Source organism: Somniosus microcephalus, chromosome 9 (genome assembly GCF_052327205.1).
Source record: "Somniosus microcephalus isolate GS21.2 chromosome 9, FLI_Smic_1.0, whole genome shotgun sequence".
Taxonomy (NCBI): Eukaryota; Metazoa; Chordata; class Chondrichthyes; order Squaliformes; family Somniosidae; genus Somniosus; species Somniosus microcephalus.
This window is the reverse complement of record NC_140995.1, coordinates 212,166,559-212,190,746: the sequence shown is the minus strand read 5'-3', so window position 1 is coordinate 212,190,746 and position 24,188 is coordinate 212,166,559. Positions and strand designations below refer to the sequence as shown.

Below are 24,188 nucleotides of genomic sequence, written 5' to 3'. Positions count from 1 at the left end.
TGATCGCCAACAGCACCTCATGAAAGCTCAGTTTTAAGCAGCTAGGTCTGTTCTTATCGATCTCGTTTAATACGGTGGTAGTGCCGTACGACATGATAGAGGGTGTCATCGGTGTGAGGACGGGATTGGTCTCCACAAGGACTGCACAAGGTCACTCCTATCAATGCCGGCATCTGCGACCGGTAGATTGGTGAGGATGAGATCAAGTAGGTTTTTCCCACATCATTGTTCCAGACAAAAACCTAAAAAATTGCAACTTCTTCGTGAGGCTCCCCATTGAAATTAATTGGGGGTCATGAAATTGCTTTGTTAATGTAAATTAATTTTGCTTATTTCATGTCATAAGGACCCCGTTAATGACACGAGTTATGGTCCGGGCATGACACTCAATCTTGGAGGCCCATAAAGTGAAAAATGAAGCTGTAGAGTCTCACTCCAGCAGGTAGTGAATTGTTCCTAGAGGGGTTTCAAACTTTTTATCTGTCTTGGCAATATGTTTGTGCCAGTCCTGCCATCCACACTCCTGTTAGTGCCAGAAGGCAGTAACTTTCAGGGTGCATAGCTGTTTTGACACTCAAATGAAAATTAGTTAGATTTCTTTCAGAAAATAATTTTGGGATACAGTGCGAGTAATTTGAGACATGACGTGGTAAGTGTAGCATGCTTGGGAGGTAAAAGATGACTATGGTTCCCAAAGCTCTCCACCACTGGGTTTTTCCTAGTGTTATTTCCGATTCTGTTGTAGACTAATTGATACAGAGACTGATTGCTATGATTAGTCAACAACTCCATTATGATTGTGTCATGTGACTACCTGGATGGTAGAAGGCAAATTAGATGGACTGTGGTCTTTCATATAGCAATTCCTATGTACATATGAAAGCAGTGCAATGACGTACCCACTGGATGTTCCACTGTTCCTGTTCATATTGGACGGGGCAGCTGGTTCTACACTTCATGGGTCCAGAATGTTTGTACAGTTTGCACACCTACCCTGCCATTCCCTCACTAACTTCTCAAGGACAAATACAACAGTTTCCAAATGAAGTTTCTGATGAAGGGTCCCAGACCTGAAACGTTAACTCTGTTTCTCTCTCCACGGATGCTGCCTGGCCTGCTGAGTATTTCCAGCATTTTCTGTTGTTATTTCAGTTTCCAAATACAATTGGGTTACAATGTCCTCTTCCTCTGCTTGTTTGTTTTATTTTTTCCTTTGTCTCACTTCCTTTCTTCCCCCCCTCTCTGTTTCTCTTTCTGTATCTAATTTGACTCTAATTCACCCCATTTCCTTCGCCGTCATTCGATCTAGCCTTAAAATTTAATTGGTTAAGGAGATAGACCATTGGGCATGACGTCCGTGAGTTCCCAGATGTGACATTGACATCGTCGCGCCATTATCAATTTGCATTTCCAGCAATTTGCAACACAAAATTAGTGCGATCCAAAGGGTGACATAAAAAGTCCAATCAACGTCGCCTGTCGTGAGATGTGACATTTCAGCAATTACTGCGCCATGGGGATTCCGAGGGCATGAAAGACGCTATATAAATGCAAGTTCACAAATAATTCCACAGCCTAATGGACATTACAGAATTCAATCCCCGAAGCACTAGTAAAAATCCCAGCCTAACATTTAATAAAATCAATGGCTGTAATGTAATCTCCTACATGATAGAAGTGTCCCTATTTTCATAAAACAGCCTGCACATTGTTCAACTCACCAGGAGCAATGCCAAGTGAGATCTGCTAACTTTATAAATAAACGTCTTGTGTCTCGAACGCTCCCGTCATACTCCAGATGTCACTTTGTTACAGATAAAAGCAACATTAAAAGAAGAAAGCTAGTCTTCTAATTTAAAAAAAAAATTGTTCTCAGGAAGTAGCCAGGGCTTTACAACCACCAGAGAAACAGGACTGCCCTGGTAGACCCATCGTTTCAGCCTGTTCTTGCCCCACGGAACTTATCTCTTCCTATCTCGACTCTATTTTTTCTCCCCTTGTCCAGTCTCTTCCCACCTACATCCGCGACTCTTCAGACGCCCTCCGCCACTTTAACAGTTTCCAGTTCCCAACCGCTTCCTTTTCACCATGGATGTCCAATCCCTCTACACCTCCATCCCCCACGAGGATGGCCTGAGGGCGCTCCGCTTCTTCCTTGAACAGAGGCCCGTCCAGTCCCCATCCACCACCACCCTCCTCCGCCTGGCTGAACTTGTTCTCACATTGAACAACTTCTCCTTTGACTCCACTCATTTCCTCCAAATTAAAGGTGTTGCTATGGGTACCCGCATGGGTCCTAGCTATGCCTGCCTTTTCGTGGGATATGTGGAACACTTTGTTCCAGTCCTACTCGGGTCCCCTCCCTCACCTCTTTTTCTGGTACATTGATGACTGTATCGGTGCCGTTTCCTGCTCTCGCCCTGAACCAGACAATTTCATTCACTTTGCCTCCAATTTCCACCCTCCCCTCACCTTCACATGGTCCATCTCTGACTCTTCCCCTCCCTTTCTCGACTTCTCCGTCTCCATCTCTGGGGATAGGTTATTGACCAACATTCACTACAAGCCCACTGACCCCCACAGCTACCTGAAATACACTTCCTCCCATCCCGCCTCCTGTAAGGCCTCTATTCCATTCTCCCAGTTTCTCCGTCTCCGCCGCATCTGCTCCGATGATGCCACCTTCCACACCAGTGCTTCCGACATGTCTTCCTTTTTCCTCAACCGAGGATTCCCCTCGACTGTGGTTGACACGGCCCTCGACCGTGTCCATTCTATCTCCCGTACTTCTGCCTTCACCCCGCCCCTCCCTCCCGGAACCACGATATGGTTCCCCTTATCCTCACCTTTCACCCCACCAGCCTCCACATTCAACGGCTCATCCTCCGCCATTTCCTCCACCTCCAACGTGATCCCACCACCAAACGCATCTTCCCCTCCCCTTTCAGCATTCCGTAGAGACCGCTTCCTCCGCGACACCCTAGTCCACTCCTCTATCACCCCCAACACCCCTTCCCCTTCGCCCGACACCTTCCCATACAAGCGCATGAGATGCAACACCTGCCCTTATACCTCCCCCCTTCCCACTGTCCAGGGCCCCAAACACCCCTTCCAGGTGAAACAGCGATTTACTTGTACGTCTTGCAATCTAGTATACTGTATTCGCTGCTCACGATGTGGTCTCCTCTACATTGGGGAGACCAAACGCAGATTGGGTGACCACTTTGCGGAACACCTCCGTTCAGTCCATAAGGGGGACCCCGAGCTCCCGGTGGCCTGTCATTTCAATTCACCGCTCCATTCCCACTCAGACCTCACCGTCCTTGGGCTCTTGCATTGTTCCACAGAAGCTCAGCGTAAGCTCGAGGAACAGCACCTCATCTTCCGATTAGGCACTTTACAGCCTTCCGGACTCAATATCGAGTTCAACAATTTCAGATCATAACCTCGGCCCCTATCATATTTTTATATATTTTTTATCCACACTTTTGGTTTGTGCCTTTTCCTTTTTTTTCCCCCTCCCACATGGTAGCTGCCTTTCATTCTGCCAGCGCATTTCACACTTCATCTAGAGCCATCCTTTGTTTCTTTACCTGTCGTATTACCATCTCGTCTCGCCTTGAATATCTCGTAATGTCTCTTCACCTCTCACAGAACTTCCCTTTTGTTCTTTCATCCCCTCCCCCATTTCCCAGCCCCCAAACTTGCTTTTTCATCCGTTTCATTTCCTGCTTTTTTCTCAGTTCTGACGAAGGGTCTTCGACCTGAAACGTTAACTCTGTTTCTCTCTCCACGGATGCTGCCTGGCCTGCTGAGTTTTTCCAGCGTTTTCTGTTGTTATTTCGGATTTCCAGCATCCGCAGTATTTTGCTATCGTACCAGAGAAATAATACCGTCTAACTGAACTCAGAATGTCTCTATCAGTCTGTATCTGGCCTCAGGTCCCATTAGATTTTGTGGTTTTAAAGCGAGTGCACCTAGCAGAATAATACATTGTGCGTTACATGATATAACTAAAGAAGGAAGAAAGAAATTGCATTTCTATCGCGTTTCACCACCTCAGAACATCACAAAGTGCTTTAGAGCCAATGAAGTACTTTTGAAGTGTTGTAGGTAACGCAGCAGTCAATTTACGCACAGCAAGGTCCAACAAACAGCAATTAGACCAACGACAAGATAATCTGTTTTACTGCTGTTGGTTGAGTTGTAAATGTTACCCAAGACAGCGGTGAGAACTCCCCTGCTCTTCTTCTAATAGTGCCTCATTTTAACATCTCATCCGAAAGACAGCACCTCCGACAGTGCAGCACTCCCTCGCTACTGCGCTGGAGTGCCAGCCTAGATTTTGTTCTCAAGTGTCTGGAGGAGTGGGACTTGGACCCACGACGCTCTGACTCAGAGGCTAGAGTGCTACCAACTGAGTCACGGCTGATAACCATTTTAACCACAGCAGGATCTGACAACCAGCAATGAGATGAATGGCGAGTTAATCTGGTTTTACATGGTGTTGGTTGAGGGAGGAATACTGGCCAGAACACTAGGAGAACTCACTGCTCTACTTCCAACGGCGCAATGGGATCCTTTAACGTCCACCTGAACCATCGGAACTAGCAAGCGCGGTCTCGCTTTAACGTCTCATCAAAAGGGTGGCATCTGCCCCGCTGTACAGCTCCCTCGGGGCTGCCCTGGATGGTTAGCCTAGATTTGTGCGCTCAGGTTCTGGAGTGGGGTTTGAACCAGTGTAGTCTGCACGTTTTGTGTCTCATCAAAACACGTAGGTGTAGCTAGCTTGATGGAATCAGCTGTCTTGTGATCTCAATCACAAAGTGTCTTATTGATGCAGTCAGATATGTAAGGAAGAGATGTGTAAAGGATAATCTGATAGTTAAAACACAGAGAAACCTCTAAATGTCATTATCTTGCTGAATAGCCACAAAAGGGTTTGAGTATATATACTTTTTCCTGACTAATCATGTGGTATGCGTCACCTTCTGTGCACATAAACAAGCCAAAATGAACCAAGTGCATGAAATAAAATGTGAGTTTGGAATGAAAATTCATGACTACGGCTGTGCTAGTAAAAACAATTACAAATACTTTATAGGATACTCATGTTTTCACAAGATCGAAAGGTACATATAGAACTGGATGGCCCTCTATTCAGAAAGAACCTGCAGTTCACCTAAGAACATAAGAATTAGGAGCAGGAGTAGGCCATACGGCCCCTCGAGTCTGCTCCGCCATTCAGTAAGATCATGGCTGATCACTGACCTCAACTCCATTTTCCTGCCTGATCCCCATATCTCTCGATTCCCCTAGAGTCCAAAAATCTATATCAGCCTTGAATATACTCAGACTCAGCATCCACAGCCCTCTGGGGCAGAGAATTCCAAAGATTCACATCCCTCTGAGTGAAGGAATTCCTCCTCATCTCAGTCCTAAATGGCCGACCCCTTATCCTGAGACTATGTCCCCTAGTTCTAGACACTCCAGCCAACGGAAACAACCTCTCAGCATCTACTCTGTCAATCCCCCTCAGAATCCTGTATGTTTCAATAAGATCACAACACATTCTTCTAAACTCCAGAGAGTATAGGCCCAATCTACTCAATCTCTCCTCATTGGCCAACCCTCATCCCAGGAATCAATCTAGTGAACCTTCATTGCACCGCCTCCAAGGCATGCATGTCCTTCCTTAGATAAGGAGACCAAAACTGTGCACAGTACTCCAAGTGTGGTCTCACCAAAGCCCTGTACAATTGTAGTAAGATTTCCTTATTCTTGTACTCCAACCCCCTTGTAATAAAGGCCAAAATGCCATTTGCCTTCCTAATTGTTTGCTGTACCTGCAGGTTAATTCTCCATGTTTCCTGTACGAGGACACCTAAATCTCTCTGAGCACCAACATTTAATAGCTTCTCACCATTTAAAAAATATTCTGTTTTTCTATTCTTCCTACCAAAGTGAATAACCTCACATTTCCTCTCATTATCCCCACATTATACTCCATCTGCCAGCTTATTGCCCACTCACTTAACCTGTCTATATCCTTTTGCAGGTTCTTTGTGTCCTCCTCACAGTTTACTTTCCCACCTAGCTTTGTATTGTCAGCAAACTTGGATATATTTCACTCGGTCCCTTCATCCAAGTCATTAATATAGATTGTAAATAGCCGAGGTCCAAGCAGTGATCTTTGCGGCACCCCACTAGTTACAGCCTGTCCACCTGAAAATGACCCGTTTATCCCTACTCTCTGTTTTCTGTCCGTTAACCAATCCTCTATCCATGCTAATGTATTACCCCCAACCCCATAAGCCCGTATCTTGCGTAGCAACCTTTTATGTGGCACCTTATGGGATGCCTTTTGGCAATCCAAATATATTACATCCACTGGTTCCCCTTTATATACCCTGATGATGGTTACGTCCTCAAAAATTTCTAATAAATTTTTTAAACACGTTTTCCCTTTCATAAAACCATGTTAACTCTGCATAATCATATTGGCCCAAAATGTGCAGTCGGAGGCTTCCCGCGGACGGATGCCTCCAATCTGTGAAATATCTACGCATTTACCTGGTGGCCCAGGAGGTGTGGAGACTCGCACTCCTGGGCCTCTCTGGGTATCCGCGGGCAGAGGTCCCCATATCCCAGGGGCGCAGGCGGCTCGTAGGCGCCCCTGGGATCACGTGGGCAGCCCAACCAATAAAAGAAGGGAATCCCCATTCATACTTATGGGAGTTCCGTACGTAGGGAACTCCCATAAATATGACTGGGAATCACTTAAAAAATACACCAACACATGAAATAAATAAATAAAGATATTTAAAATTAATTAAAATGCCATTTAATTAAATATTTTAAACAAAAATTAAATTTTCTGAATTAAAAAAAAAAAAATGTTTTAATGGGGCTAAACATAAACTTACTGACAGGAATCAGCCATTCATGTGGAAATGACTTATGAAATAATACGGGCAGCCTGCTCGGGCACAGGCCCAGCTTGCTCAGGACATTCTTTTACAGGAACTAGTGAAGGACACAACTAGACCTCCATGTTGTAAAACAGTTGATTAAAGCTTTGTTTAACACTTAGACCAACTGCCTAGTAGTTTTCTTACGTCACGTACCTTATTGGACAGGGTTTTTAATGTATAAATGAGTGATAACATTTTATTTTTCTATTTTAAAAAACTCTTATGCTGGTAAAAGCACACCTTACACCTGGTGTAAGAATTTCACAGGCATTCAGCGGGCGGAAGTTGGGCAAATAGCGCAACTCTCCACCCGCAGAGACCCTTCTCCCGGGGATGCAGAGGATCTGTCAAAGAGAATTCTTAACAGATCCCAAGTGCCAGGTTTTAGAGCACGCGCTTCGCATGCCTAAACCCAGGACTTGCGCGGCCCTTACGGGCACGTGCGCACCTCGTACGCACCCGTAGGGGTCGCAAAATACGGACCATTATGATTTTCTAAGTGTCCTGTTATCGCTTCCTTAATAATGGATTCCAGCATTTTCCCGACAACTGATGTCAGGCTAACTGGCCTGTAAGTTCCCCGTTTTCTCTCTCCCTCCTTTCTTGAATAGCGGGGGTTACATTTGCTACCTTCCAGTCCCCTGGGACCATTCTAGAATCTAGAGCATTTTGGGAATATTCCATCTTACTGTTCATTAAACACTTCCTTGATTTTCATCTCCATGCCTCTACCTAGAATTCTACTGAACACACGATCACTCCATGTGAAGAAAAACTACTCATCATCACCAGGCCTAAATTTCCTCTCTCGGTAGGGCAAAAAGTGGGCATCAGTTCAATCCCGTCATCGATTAACTTACGTGTCCTGCATTTACATTTTCTATTCAGTTTACTATTTTAAATAACTCGATGAAGTCTCTGCTTTGCCACTTTTTTTTCAAGGTCAACGAGCCTACATTTCTCCAGTTCTCTGACACGAGGGATTAGTCTTGGGGCACTTCTCTGCACTGCCTTCAGGAACTGAATGTCTGCCTTGTGTCAGTGACCAAAACAAAGGTGCAGTGTGATCAGAACACTGTACAATTTTAGCATGACAAACTCGGACTTGAACTCTACCGTTTTCGGCACATAATCTAAACTCACACGCTCTAGTGCAGTACCGCGGAAATGCCACACTGTCAATGATGCCATCTTTCGGATGAGACGTTAAACCGGCGCCCCATCTGCTCAAACCCCACTGTGTCTCCGGCTCATGTTAAAGATCCCATGCCATTATTTGAAGAGCAGCAGGGAATTGTCCTGACAAACATTCTTTCCCCACTCACGATCACCAAAGACGGATTAACTGGTCATTTACCCAACCGCTATTATTTTTTGGGTGGGAGGGATCTTGCTGTGCACACGTTGGCTGCTGCATTTGCCTGTGCAGCAACAGTGATTCTACTTGAAAATAACTAATTGCATGTGAAGCGCTTTGGGATGTTTCTGAGACACAGTAAGGTGCGACATAAATGCAAATCTTCCCTTTATGTGGTTCAGCATTCTATCTGGCGCGTTGAGTGCAGCCCCACAGGAGCTGGCCGTATTAACCTCTTGTTAGACCCCATCTGGAGTACTGCGTTCAGTTCTGGGCATCGCACCTCAGGAAATATATATTGGCCTTAGAGGGGTTATAGCACAGATTCCCCAGAATGATACCTGGGCTTAAAGGGTTACATTGTGAGGATAGGTTGCATAGACTAGGCTCGTATTACCTTGAATATAGAAGAGTAAGGGATGATCTAATTGAAGTGCTTAAGATGATTAAAGGATTTGATGGGGTTGATCCCTCTGGTAGGTAGGAGAGTCCAGAAGGAGGGGGCATAACCTTCAAATTAGAGCTGGGCTGTTCAGGGGTGATGTCAGGAAGCACAGATACAGATCAGCCACGTTCGCATTGAATGGCGGAACTGACTCGAGAGGCTGAATGGCCGACTCTTGCTCCTATGTTCCCTCCTATGTTATGAACACTCATTGAGATGCGTCGTACAGTGCAATACGATTGAAAGTGGGAACACCTACTACAGCATATAACTCAGTGATCTCTGTCACCACTGACACGACCCCCTCCAGAGTGCAATACCAGCACTTCCCAGTTGACATCAACTGACTCAACGCAGGCCAGGGATATATCACAGGGGGTTTCAATCGGCTAAAACCTTCACAAATGCAAGTTCGAAGTGAAGTTTATCCTTTGCAGGGAATCCACAAACAGAAATCCATTATTTGCTGAAAAAGGACTGGATGAAAATATTAAAAAGGTGCCACCTGCTGGAATTTTTCAAGCATTGCAATAGTTTCTCGTTCTGAAATTCAAAAAAGGTGTCTGATGTTAGAAACTTTCAAGATTAAAGATAATTCATTTAGCATTTGCAATGAAGTGTACTGGAGACCTTTGTGTTATTAAATTCCCTGATCATGTTACGCTGGGATTTTTACTAGTGCTTCGGGGACTGAATTCTATAAGGTCCTGTCTGGGACGACTTTGAGAAACATAGAAACATAGAAGATAGGAGCAGGAGTAGGCCATTCAGCCCCTCGAGCCTGCTCCGCCATTCAATGAGATCATGGCTGATCATCCAAATTCAGTACCCTGTCCCTGCCTTCTCCCCATATCCCTTGATCCCTTTAGCCTTAAGAAATATATCCAACTCTTTCTTGAATATATTTAATGAACTGGCCTCCACCGCCCTCTGTGGCAGAGGATTCCACAGGTTCACCACTCTCTGGGTGAAGAAATTCCTCCTCATTTCAGTCCTAAATGGCTTACCCCTTATCCTTAGACTATGACCCCTGGTTCTAGACTCCCCGGCCATCATAAACATCCTTCCTTCATCTAGTCTGTCCAGGCCTGACAGAATTTTATAGGTTTCGATGAGATCCCCTCTCAATCTTCTAAACTCCAGTGAGTATAAGCCCAATCGACACAATCTCTCCTCATACGTCATTCCTGCCATCCCAGGTATCAGCCTGGTGAATCTTCGCTGCACTCCTTCCATGGCAAGAACGTCCTTCCTCAGGTAAGGCGACCAAAACTGCACACAATACTCAAGGTGCGGTCTCACCAAGGCCCTGTACAACTGTAGCAAGACATCCTTGTTCCTGTACTCGAACCCTCTTGCTACGAAGGCCAACATACCATTTGCCTTCTTAACCGCCTGCTGCACCTGCATGCTTACCTTCAGCAACTGGTGCACAAGAACACACAGGTCTCTTTGCACTTCCCCTTCTCCCAATCTATTGCCATTCAAATAATAATCTGCCTTCCTGTTTTTGCCACCAAAGTGGATAACCTCACATTTATCCACATTATAGTGCATTTGCCATGTTTCTGCCCAATCACCCAACCTGTCCAAATTGTACTGGAGTTTCACGACATCCTCCTCACAGCTTACCCTCCCACCCAGCTTTGTGTCGTCTGCAAATTTGGAGATATTACATCCAATTCCCTCGTCCAGATCATTAATATATAAGTGTTCATCTAGTTCCTAGCCCATATCACAAAACTTGGTAAAAATGAGCAACTTGGGGATGTCACAAAATAGCTCGTGTAGGCAATGGAAAAGTGTCACTCTGGTGCAATATGGGTGCTCTTCTGGGGCTGAAGCAGAGGTATATTGTTGGGATAAAGTGGGCCAAAATAAACAAAGGCTTGCATTTATACAGCGCCTTACACGACTGAATAACGTCCCAAAGCACATTACAGCCAATGAAGTACTTTTGAAGTTTACTGTTGTAATGTAGGACACGTGGCAGCCAATTTGTGCACAAACAGCAATGTGATAATGGCCAGAAATTAGTTTTTGGGTGTTGGTTGAGGGAATAAATGTTGGTCAAGACACAGGGGAGAAGTTCCCTGGCTTTATTTGGCATCTAACCGCGCTCTATCTGACCTTTAACCATGCTCTATCTGACCTTTAACCATGCTCTATCTGACCTTTAACCGCGCTCTATCTGACCTTTAACTGCGCTCTATCTGACCTTTGACCACGCTCTATCTGACCTTTAACTGCGCTCTATCTGACCTTTATTACATAAGAACTAGGAGCAGGAGTAGGCCATTCGGCCCTTCGAGCCTGCTCCGCCATTTAATGAGATCATGGCTGATCTGATTTTGGGCTCAGCTCCATTTCCCTGCCAGCTTCCCATAACCCTTCACTCCCTTATTGTTCAAAAATCTGTCTATCTCAGCCTTGAGTATATTCAATGACTCCGCCGCCACAGCTCTCTGGGGTAGAGAATTCCAAAGATTCACAACCCTCAGAGAAGAAATTCCTCCTCATCTCAGTTTTAAATGGGCGACCCCTTATTGTGAAAATATGCCCCCTAGTTCTAGATTCCCCCATGCACGATGTTGGCACTAGATGCTCGAGATGGCACCCTTACCATAATCAACACAAGTAGAACTTTTTTTTAAACCTCCATTGATCTTAAATTGCTTTGGACGGCCTGAGGATATGATGTGGTGCTGTACAAATACATTTTCTTTCTTCTAAACAGCGCTCATCAGAGTTTATCTATTTGGTCGGAATAGCAAACTTTTAATTTTAAAACTGATAAAGCAAAAGGAAAATCCAAAATAGATCTGCCAGTCGATGGTACAAAAAAGACTTTAGGATTCCTAAATGCTGCTTCAAGCCACCTTTACTGCAAGTACAATCATTGTCCTCGCTGGATAGACAGCTGCAGAGGTCTCTGTACATTCAGAGCCTACAATTTCCAACTGCAAGGTGAAAACAGCACTTAACATTTCAAAAGCCACAGCCATGTTGTGTGTCTTGCATTGTATCACTTTAATTTGTCAATGTCCATTTCTCTGTACCACAAGGCATGCTGCTCATTCCAATGAATCCAGAGTAAATTTTCCGACAGTTTATGACAAACTCTCTGACCAATTCAGCCTCGATTTACCCAAACCCTGGTGAAGGTTCCAATGGCTGCGGTTGAGCCAAACAAATGCAAAACAGGTAGCCAGATAGATATTTGAGCCATATCGCAGCCTCTGCCCTGCATTGATGTTTAACTATTAATAACAGATCTGTAAATGTGACTCATCCCATGCCAAATCTGGCACATCATTCAATCAATTGCTCTCAAATATACTCGCATCTTATAACATAAGAACATAAGAAATAGGAGCAGGAATAGGCCACTTGGCCCCTCGAGCCTGCTCCGCCATTCCATAAGATCATGGCTGATCTTGGGCTCAAAGACACTTCCCTGCCCGCTCCCTATAACCCTTTACTCCCTTATCTTGTAAAAATCGGTCTATCTCCACCTTAAATGTATTTAATGACCCAGCCTCCACGGCTCTCTGGGGTAGAGAGAATTCCACAGATTTACGACCCTCTGAGAGAAGAAATTCCTCCTCATCTCAGTTCTAAAAGGGTGACCCTTCATCCTGAAACTATGCCCCAGGGTTCTAGATTTCCCCACGAGGGGAAACATCCTCTCTGCATCTACCTTGTCGAGCCCCCTCAGTATCTTATATGTTTCAATAAGATCACCTCTCATTCTTCTAAACTCCAATGAGTATAGGCCCAGCCTGCTCAACCTTTCTTTATAAGTCAACCCCCTCATCTCAAGAATTAACCTAGTGAATCGTCTCTGAACTGCCTCCAATGCAAGTATATCCTTCCTTAAATAAGGAGACCAAAACTGTATGCAGTACTCAAGGTGTGGTCTCACCAATACCCTGTACAGTTGTAGCAGGACTTCCCTGCTTTTATACTCCAACCCCCTTGAAATAAAGACTAACATTCCATTTGCCTTTTTGATTACTTGCTCTACCTGCATGCTAACTTTTTGTGTTTCATGCACAAGGACCCCCAGGTCCCTCTGAACTGTAGCATTTTGTAATCTCTCTCCATTTAAATAATAATTTGCTTTTTTATTTTTCCTGCCAAAGTTTATAACCTCACACTTACCCACATTATACTTCATCTGCCAAATGTTTGCCCACTCACTTAGCCTGTCTATATCCCTTTGCAGGCTCTTTGAGTCCTCTGCACAACTTGCTTTCCCACTCATCTTTGTATCATCCGCAAACTTGGCTACATTATACTCGATCCCTTCATCCAAGTCATTAATGTAGATTGTAAATAGTTGAGGCCCCAGCACCGATCCCTGTGGCACCCCACTAGTTACCGTTTGCCAACCGGAAAATGACCCATTTATCCTGACTCTCTGCTTTCTGTTAGTTAGTCAACTCTCTATCCATGCTAATATATTACCCCCAACTCCATGAGCTCTTATCTTATGCAGTAACCTTTTATGTGGCACCTTATCGAATGCCTTCTGGAAATCCAAATACACCCTTATCCACCGGCTCACCCTTATCCACCCTGCTCGTTACATCCTCTTCAACAAGTCACGCACATACACACTCAGTGCTGTTCTTAACAAAAAAAATTTGTTACATATTTAGCTGCAAAGAACAAAATTTGGTTCAGTTATCATGGGGTAATTTGACTAAGCTCCAGTCAAGTCACGAAGCCTGGCTCGACGGGAACACATCGGCAAATCGGTTCAACAGTGTTATAGCTCCAGCTCAGACTCACACTGCCATCTAGCGACGTCCCATAGCACCGGCTAAATGCCACTGTCCCTATATGCAATGAACGCTCTCCGCCCGAGTGGGATCCGCCCGTCTTCACAGGAGGGAGGTGTTCTGCTACAACTGACCACCTACTCTACCACAACTCCTCCCGCAGGATTTCCAAGGCTCGCTCCGTGAAGGAGAATGTTTTACTCACGTTATTTCTTGCAGCCATATACTCACACAGTGAGCGGTTGGTTTGCAGAGAAAAAAAGTGTCTCCTCTCTGGTTCAGCAACAGGAGCCCTTAGCTGGATTTTTCAAAAGGCAGCCTAGGTGCTCTTGACAGCTTTTCATGGATCCATTTCTACCCAACTTATCCTTCACTGCCTCAGCTATTCACTCATTATCTGGCATCTTGTAAATGTCTTGAAGTTTTTTCATCATGTCTCAGACTGTCTCATGTTGATTATCACCCAAGCCATTAAACTACCTTCTTTACTTAAGCACTTTACCGGTATTGTGTGTCTGTGTCCAAGTCCGTGAGTGTGTCTGTGAGAGTGTGTCTGTGTGTGTGTGTCTGTCTGTTTGTGTGTGTCGGTGTGTCTGTGTGTGTGTCTCTGTGTGTCTGAGTGTGTAGTGTGTGTCTCTGGGTGTGTGCTTGCTTTCCCTCCTCTTTCGCTTTCATCGGTTCCTCTTTAAATGCTGTTCATCTGTAATATTCTCCAGTTCTTAAAAAGTTCTGTACCTTAAACATCAACTTGTCTGTTTCTCTCTCCACAGATGCTGACTGACCTGCCAAGTGTTTCCGGCATTCTCCGTCTCTGTCTCAAATTTCCAGCATCCAGAATTTCTTTTTGTTTTTTTTTTAAGTCACCTGCTAAGTGTTTATTAATCTCATTTTAAATTATAAGATTTGATGACAGTCGAGCTAAAAACAGTGCACTAATGCAGAGGAAGTAGTGAGCACCGATTGATGCCCTCTCAACCTCTATATCGCTGTTAATCAGTATTATTGTGTACATCAGCGTAGGGAAGTGACAGCTTTCGGAGATATCACTTGAACTAACATTCCCTCAGATAATACACAAAAATAATCGATTACTCCAAATCCAAATTTCCTACAATAAAAAACCCACATGTTCTAATGTAGAATCATACAGCACAGGAGGTGGCCATTCAGCCCATCGTGCCTGTGCCAGCTCTTTGAAAGAGCTATCCAATTAATCCCACTCCCCTGCTCTTTCCCCATAGCCCTGAAAATTGTTTCCATTTCAAGCATTTATCCAAGTCCCGTTTGAAAGTTATTATTGAATCTGCTTGCAACACCCTTTCAGGCAGTGCATTCCAGAACACAACAACTCGCTGCGAGTATTTTTTTGTTCATATCGCCTCTGATTCTTTTGTCAAGTAACTTAAATCTATGTCCTTCTGCCACAGGAAACAATTTCTCCTCATTAAAACCCATTATGATTTTGAATACCTCTATTAAATCGCTCCTTAGCCATTTCTGCTACAAGGAGAACAACCTCAGTTTCTCTAGTCTCTCCATTGTAATTGAAGTCTTTCATCCCGGGTACCATTCTAGTAAATCTCCACTGCACCCACTCAAAATCCATGACATCCTTCCTAAAGTGTGGTGCTCAGAATTGAACACGATACTCCAGCTGAGGCCTAACCAGTGTTTTCTAAAGGTTTAGCATAACTTCCTTGCTTTTGTACTCTATTCCTCTATTAATAAAGCCAAGGATCCCATATGACTTTTTAACAGCCTTCTCAACTTGACCCGCCACCTTCAAAGATTTGTGTACATACACCCCCAGGTCTCTCTGTTCCTGCACCCCCTTTAAAATTGTACCATTTAGTTTGGCACCAAGTCTTAAGTCAGTTCATTTCACAAGACTGAGGATAAACAGAGGCCATGCTAACTTACCCAATAAAATATTCATTTATACAGCGCATTTCAAGGCCTCAGGGCATCCCAAAATGCTTCACAGCCAATAAAGTACTTTTGAAGTGTAGTCACGGTTTTAAAGTAGGAAATGCGACAGCCAATTTGCACACAGCAAGGTCCCATAAAACAGCAATGAGACGATGACCAGATAATCTGTTAGTGATGTTGGTTGAGGGATAAATACTGGTCTTAGGACACTGTGGAGATCTCTCTCACCTGCTCTTCTTCGAATAGTGCCATGGGGTATTTTACATCCACCCGAGAGCACCAATTAAAGCCTCTCAAGTAATTCCAAGGTTTCTGCCTCCACTCTCCTACTCGGAAGTCTATTCCATATGTTGATCTCTGTTTGTGTGAAGAACTTCGTGACATCAGTCCTAAATTTGCCTTCCGTCAGTTTTAACCCATGTTCTACATCAAGGTCTCCATTGAAGCAGTGCTCGGGGGGGTTTACCCCCTTTCTGTACCATTTAATGTCTGATATACAGGAAACTCTCGATTTACCGGCACCTAAATAACCGGAAATCTCTGTTAACCGGCAACATTCAGGAGTAGGTTCAGGTAAGTTTTACTTCATATTAGTGGCCGTTCCTGGATCTGTGGCTGTGTAACCGGGGTTCCTGCACCTGTTGCTAAGCAACAGGGACGCCTGGATCTTGTGGCTGAGGTTCCTGCACCTGTTGCTAAGCAGCAGGGAAGCCTTGTTCTGTTGCGTGTACGGAGCTCTCGTACCTTTTACTATACCTCTCTGTAATCCGGACTTTTTGATAAACCGGCACCACGCCGGTCTCGTCGGTGCCGGATAAAAAAGTTTCCTGTACCTCTCAGGTCCCATATCTCAGCTACTTTCTTTCAAAAGGCTCAAAAGCCCAGGTTTTTCCCCACTGCAGATACCTCAATCCACTAACAATAGGATCCGTGTTTGTTGGCTGCATCACTCATGTTGTGCAAGGTGCCTTGCCTAAAGCTCGATTCCCCAACCTGCAAAATCCAAAACTATTCTACAGCATAGTGGTTAGCACTGTTGCCTCACAGCGCCAGGGACCCGGGTTCGAATCCGGCCTCGGGTGACTGTCTGTGTGGAGTTTGCACATTCTCCCCGTGTTTGCGTGGGTTTCCTCTGGGTGCTCCGGTTTCCTCCCACAGTCCAAAGATGTGCAGGTTAGGTTGATTGGCTATGATAAATTGACCCTTAGTGTTAGGGGGATTAAATACGTGGGGTTACGGGGATAGGGTGGGATATGTGTTGGTGTAGGGGTTACGGGGATCGGGTGGGATATGTGTCGGTGCAGGCTCGATGGGCCGAAATGGCCTCTATCTGCACTGTGGGGTTTCTGTGATTTCTGTGAACTGCAGGAATGCCCTTTGTACCCTCGCAGTACAGTACATCACAACATTGCACAGAGCCGCCAACTGTTGTTGGGTGAATTCCCGGAGGTTTCATCACATGACCTCCCGCCTCGAACCACCCCGCCCCCCCCCACCCTCCCGCCATTGGTCCATCCTCCGGGCGACACTGCCTTGCCACACCCATTAGAAAAAGGAATAAACTCTTATGTTATCCAACTGAATTAACCATGACTGTTGGTGAAACTGCCTTTAGTCCCCCATCTCCAAGATATTAGAACTAATAAATGAAAGTGTTCAAAGAAAAACAAACACAATTTTGTTTAATGACCCTGTGATTTTTCTCTTGGGTTTGCTCGCAGCAGTGGCCTGGAGGTTAACCTTCAATTCCTGGAGATTCTAGGACAATCCCGGAGGGTTGGCAACCCTGACTGCACGTGGAGCTTATGTTAAAGAGAACCTCTTGTAATATACTGTGATTTCAAAACTTTGAATTCTAGAAACTTTGAATAAGTTGCATTGCTGTCACGGAACTCTTAAATATAGATTTAAATACATGTGCGTGATAACATACAACTGCACACACGCACACGGCTATTGAGCCTGCTTACACACAATCTTTCCATTTACACAACTAAGCATGCAAATTCCTGAAGGAGAGAAAAGACTTTTATGCTAATACAGGAAACTCTCGTTTAAACGGCACCTAAATATCCGGAATTCTCTATTAACCGGCAAAATTCTCACTCCGAAAACAACACCTCAATAACCAGCAATGTTGCCGAGTCCGAGTCTCCCGCGGTGGCCGAGTTAGTCAGTGGGGGTAGTTCTCCAAACTGCCAATACTCGGCTTCTTGGCGCTGTCGGAGGTCGGAACACCTCAAAACCCCTGTAACAGGAGTCTGACTCTCCCGCGCTGCCGGTAGTCTCTTCTGATCCGCCATTTTACAGGGGTACTGTGTGTCTCCCACGCTGCTGGTAGTCATTGCATTGCATTACCCTCAACTGGCAGTACGGTACTTAATCAAGCATCTTCCACCATCCATTTAACACAACATTCTGCAGGTGAGTACCCAATTACTGTATACTGCACATTTCTTTACTTTTATTTATTTTTCTTTGTTAAAAATAGCCTCGGTAGATAACCCTCTCCGTCATCCGGAATTTTTGATCAACCGGCAACACGTCAGTCCCGGATCCCAAAGAGTTTCCTGTACTAGGTATTGGCCCCAAGCATTATGTGCTAGAATATCCACGGCACTGGCAATGCACCCCTGCTATTTGAATACATTTACTACACTCGGGAACTGAATAAATTAAACAGCTTCCCTGAACTTCCCTGCTTGTACTGACACTTAAGTTAAAATGCTGGAAAAACACAGCAGACCAGACAGCATCTGAAAGTCACCATCCTGGAGGAGATAAATGACAACAGAGAAGTGAAACAGGAGAAAAAAGAAACCAGTAGAGGAGGGGAATCAAACATAGCCCCATCCTTGGAGAAGTATTGCTTTTTATTAAAAAAAAAACTGTTGAATAAAAATTTCAAATATTTTGAGGAACTGTGTTATGGTGTTTACTGTAGCTGTAGGAAGTATTAATAGCTGTTCTGGTAGCTGTTTCCTTCATCTCTGGAACGTTCTACTTAAAAGAAGAAATTGATCAGCACCTTTCGTTTCCTATTATTTAATCAGTTTTACAAGGCATGTTTTTAAACCCCATCAGCTCACTGTAGGCACGTATCTTTGGGAAGGGTCCTTATATAATGGGTGCTTAAAATATTGAACATGCACAAAGGTGCTAATCTGTAAAATCCAATCAAGTTCAGAGGGCGTTGCGACTGAAGGGTCAAAGACATTGTACGGTGAAAAGATGAAGTACCCCAACCCGTGACATTCCAGAGAACGGCACTCAGGTGTTAATAGGAAATCTGTTCTGCAGCACATCCCAGAATACTAAACGCAATAAAAGGAGAAACTTGTCCAATTATTGGCGACTTTCAGTCACCTCTTGTCGCTGTTCAAATGTCCACGGTACGCTGTGCGCAGCTTGTCCATCTAGTCAAGAGGAATGATATTGCTGCTCTTGAAAGGGTGACCATGAAGGTGGTTCTTGGTATCGGAAATTTGTAAGTTGTAGGTAAAGGCAAAAGGAATTGGTCTTATTTTACTTTACTCTGGAAAAGGGAGAACTTTGAGGTGATCTAACTGTAGTTTTCAAGATGACGAAGAAATTTGACAAAAAATAATCCGGGCAAATTATTCACTTGGGTGAAGGGCTCAAATATCAGGGGACATAAGTTTAAAAAAGAATTCAGAAGCGAGACGAGAGGTCAGGTTTTGGCTCAAAGGGCAATAATAGATTTGTGGAACAGATTACTAGGGGAGGCATTAAATTGGACCGTACAAATGGTTTTGGGAGAAAATTGGATGCTTCTGCATGCTCTTTAATGTAGAAAAATGGCACGTGTAATCATGCATCCCTCTGGGCGTTGGTGCATCTTCTGCAACAACCAGTTTCACCGAAATTCCGTATGTGTATGTTGCAACAGGTGTAACTCTTGCCTTACCTGAAATTACACCTCCTATGCCGGAAGTGCTCCACTTTCTCCCCCCCCACCAACATTTAAAAAAAAAAGCAGTATTTCAGGCCCAAACTATTTAATAAGGATGGACTTTATCAGAGTACACAGAGCTTCAACTTTCTAGTCCTCCTGATGTAAAGCAAAGATATTAAACCAGAGCAGAATGAAAGAGGCAAACACACTGAAGGGTGAATGATGGAAAACGTATGTAAGGGTAGAATAACTATGACAAAGAAGCTCGCATTTTGGGGGGGGGGGGCGGGTCTGAGAGGAGTTGTGCAGAATTATTTTTCCCATTCATTGGCCTAGGGGTTTTTAAAATCCATTTGATTTTATTGTCTCTCCCAGGAAATTGGCGGGGCGGGTGGGGGGGGGTTAGTGGTCATGATGCTTAGTTACAACATGATGGTATGGGGCCGGCTCGATGGACCAGCTGGTCTTTTACTGTCTTACCAGTTTCGTATGTTAGGAATAGAGGATTAAAAAGCTGATTAACAGACACTTGCTTGGGACAGTATTCACAGTCTGAAGTGTTTTAACACTAATATATTCCCAACTGGAGTGAAGACCTGTGCATCAGAGCTAGCTGCTCCCCCAGTATATGTTGTGACACTGCTATCTGCCCAACAACGTGGAGAACTGCCCATATATATTCTAACCCACAGAAAAAAACCAAGATAAATCTATTCAGACCAATTACTGCCCTATCAGCTTCCTCTCACTCATCAATAGAGAGATGGAAGAAGTCATCAATAGTGCCATCAAGAGACACCTACTCAGCCATAACCTGCCCAGTTTAGGTTCTGCCAGAACCACTTTGCTCCAGACCTCATCACAGCCGTGATCTAGACAGGGTTGCAAGAGCTGAATGCCAGAGGAGAGGCCAGAGCAGCTGCCCTCAATGTCAAGGCAACATTCGACCAAGCACGGTACCAAAGGAATCCTAGCAAAACTGAGGTCAATGGGAGGCCAAAGAGAAACCCCTTCTGTGGCTGGAGTCATTGCTGACACAAAGGAAAATTAGTGATTGAAGCAGAGACGATCAACATTTAAGAAAATAGGTTGGATAGGCAGTTGAAGGAAAAGGTGATAAAGGGATAAAAATTGGCCCGATGACATCAATTAATCTGATTTCAGGAAACCGAATTCTAAAACCGCACAGTTTGAATTGGCAATAAGAAAAAGAAATTATAGGAGAGAAGCACCCGACCAAAAATGGAATGATTTTAAGGATATAATGGCGGGAACGGAAATTAAATACAAAGCTCGAGGCCGAAAATCCGTGGCCCTTCTGGCACATTCCCACCATAACTCCGGCAGGGGTGTGGCAGAAGGCTGCAAATTAGGTCCTAAAGTCCATTTTGAAAAACATTAGACAAACAAAATTCTCTCGGCCATTTTTTCAGTCATCAAAAGTCTGGACTTGGAAGATTAATAATGGTCAATCCCTGGTGCATTTTTGCACATCAGATCAGAAAGAGGCCCCGCTAACAAGGAAAATCTAGAAGCCCAACTATGGCCAGAGATGTACAACTGCCCACAGACCTGGAAGAATAAATGAAGTCCTTTAACATTAAGAAAGGCGAGAGAGTAACACAATAAGGGAGGGGAGGTGCAGGGAGAGATGGTGCACCGGCAAGGGAGGGGAGGTGCACCGGCAAGGGAGGGGAGGTGCACCGGCAAGGGAGGGGAGGTGCACCGGCAAGGGAGGGGAGGTGCACCGGCAAGGGAGGGGAGGTGCACCGGCAAGGGAGGAGAGGTGCACCGGCAAGGGAGGGGAGGTGCAACGGCAAGGGAGGGGAGGTGCCAGTTTCAAACTGGGCCAAACCTGAAAGCAGTAATGATTACAGGACTATGAAAGACTCAAGAGAACCTAAATCTAGTTGCACTGAGAAAAAAATGGAGGTGTGGGCAAACGTGTTCCAAGTTTTTGAATAATGAAGGGGAATAAATTAGGTAGATTCAGAGGGGGAATTTCTGCCTAAACTGGACAGGAGAATCATGGGGCAAAAGTTTATAACGCAAGAAAGCTGCAAACCATGGAGTGATGGTGCAACATGTTGGAGTGTGAATCCACAGCACCACAGTATTGTGGGGGCGGGGGAGTGTGGAGGAGGTGGATGACATATAGGTTTTATCTTTCTTGACTGAGTTTTAGATTTCAGATGTGCTGCTGGTGAGAATCTTCTCCTCTGAACCAGTGCAGTCTATGTGGTGAAGACACTCCCACAATACTGTTAGGCAGGGAGTTACAAAATGGAGTCTAGAGGAAGGCGACGGGGGTGGAGGAAATTGTCTGTGGACTGTTATTTCACATCTATAGTAACACTTCTGCATTTTTGTGACAGAAAAAGGGTGCAGAGGAGATTTACTAGAATGGTACCAGGGATGAGGGACTTCAGTTGTATGGAGAGACTTAGAGAAGCTGGGGTTGTTCTCTTTACAGCAGAGAAGGTTAAGAGCAGATGTAATAGAGGTGTTCAAAATCATGAAGGGTTTTGATAGAGTAAATAAAGAGAAACTGTTTCCACTGGCAGGAGGGTCGGTAACTAGAGGACAATTGGCAAAAGGACCAGAGGGGTGATGAGGAGAATTTTTATTTTTTTATGCAGCCAGTTGTTGTGATCTGAATGCACCGCCTGAAAGGGTGGAAGCAGATTCAATAGTAACTTTCAAAAGAAGGTTGGATAAATACTTGAAGGGGAAAAAAATTGCCGGGCTATGGGGAAAGAGCGGGGGAGTGGGACTAATTGAATAGCACTTTCAAAGAGCTGGCACAGGCAGGATGGGCCGAATGGCCTCCTTCTATGCTGTATAATTCTATGAAAAAAGAGGCCGTAAAACTATAAGAAATACTTGCATCTAAAAAATATATGGAGCAGTGCAATATGTTAGTTTTTGACCACAAAAAGGTTCGACCGTGACTTATTCAGAGGAGTTGATGTTGGGGGAATTGGAATAAATGATCAGGCGACCCACCCTGGGCTGATCCTACCCACCTAACCAGCGCCTGACTCAAGAGAAGCATCAGCACACTTATGAGCGCGTCAGCTGCTCACCCTCATGAGTGGTAGACAGGTGCATGGCCCAGACAGCACTAAACAGAGGGAGAAGGATAAAATCAAGAATAGGAAGCAACGAGGAACAAAAAGGCACTAGTAGCTGGGCTAGTGGGGCCCCCAGAAGTGTGTCAGTACTTCCAGAGGGCCCCCGAGTGTAGGTCAAATTTGTAAGTGGTCCCCATGGGTATTGTTTAAGGGGGCCCGAGGAGAGTGTCAATACTTGCAGGTGACCCTGGGAGTGTGTCAATATTTGTAAGGGGTCCCTGTGAATATGGCAAATATTAGTCACAACTATTTTTAAGGGCTCCAACATGAGTGTGGTCAACATTTGCAGGAATTCATGGGACCGAGTCAACATTTGCAAGGGGGACCCTTGGAATGGTGCGCACACCTGTTAATATTTCTCTGACACAGAAAAGCTTGAGAGCCACTGATTTACATCTAATGCAGCTCAGCATCCGTATGGTTTTTAAAACATCTCGTTTTTTGCATTGCAGATGACGGAAAATGAAGCAAGTTTCCTACCTGCTTGTAAAAGTCAGAGCGAGTGAGGCAGCGAGGTGAGGCATAAGACGAAGGTACTGGGTCTGGTGCTCAATGATTTTTACCTCTTCTTTGTCTTTAGGTCCAAACTGCCTCCGGCTAATATCAAAACAATGGAAACAGGAGTAAAAGATTAGCAAAGCTTGTGTAGTAGCAAGGTGACTGTATTACATTGAAAATAAAAGGCTGCATATAGCTCGACACCATCCAGGACAAAGCAGCCCGTTTGATTGGTACCCCATCCACCGCCTTAAACATTCACTCCCTCAAATGTAAGCAGTCACACAACACCAGGTTAAAGTCCAACAGTTTTATTTGAAATCACAAGCTTTCGGAGCGCTGCTCCTTCGTCAGGTGAAGTGGAGAGATGCATAAAGACACAGCTTATATAGTCAGAGAATAATGCCAGATGATTACAGGTAATCTTTCTAACTGCCATTTATCACACCTCGGCAGAGAGATAATCACAGCAATCAAAGGTGTGAATGGTGTCCAAACAGGTTAGTCAGGAAAACATTACATCAAAGAACAATGAGGTGGGGTCACAAGGGGTCAAATGTTACAGATGCTGGGGTCTGTATGAAAAACAAAAAAACAGACAAAAAAACATTTTTTTTTGCTGGAAATCACAGCAGGTCCGGCCGCATCTGTGTAGAGAGAACAAGCCAACGATGACTCGAGTCTGGATGACTCTACGTCAGGTGGGGTTACATGTAGCGTGACATGAACCCAAGATCCCGGTTGAGGCCGTCCTCATGAGTGCGGAACTTGGCTATCAGTTTCTGCTCTACGATTTTGCGTTGTTGTGTGTCTCGAAGGCCGCCTTGGAGAATGCTTACCCGAAGATTGGAGGCTGAATGTCCTTGACTGCTGAAGTGTTCCCCGACTGGGAGGGAACACTCCTGCCTGGCGATTGTTGCGCGGTGTCCGTTCATCCATTGTCGCAGTGTCTGCATGGTCTCGCCGATGTACCATGCTCCGGGGCATTCTTTCCTGCAACGTATGAGGTAGACAACGTTGGCCAAGTCACATGAGTATGTACCATGTACCTGGTGGGTGGTGTCCTCACGTGTGATGATGGTATCTATGTTGATGATCTGGCATGTCTTGCAGAGGTTGCCGTGGCAGGGTTGTGTGGTGTCGTGGTC

At 44.8% G+C, this 24,188-nt stretch overlaps 1 protein-coding gene across 1 annotated transcript in view; it reads right to left on the bottom strand.

Annotated features, from left to right (window-relative positions):
- The window catches only part of acoxl (acyl-CoA oxidase-like), a 348,406-nt gene that overhangs the window by 176,934 nt on the left and 147,284 nt on the right, over positions 1–24,188 (bottom strand). The window contains exon 11 of the mRNA XM_085997863.1: positions 23,023–23,139. Coding sequence (XP_085853989.1) covers positions 23,023–23,139 — 117 coding nt within the window. The remainder of the gene's footprint in view (positions 1–23,022; positions 23,140–24,188) is intronic.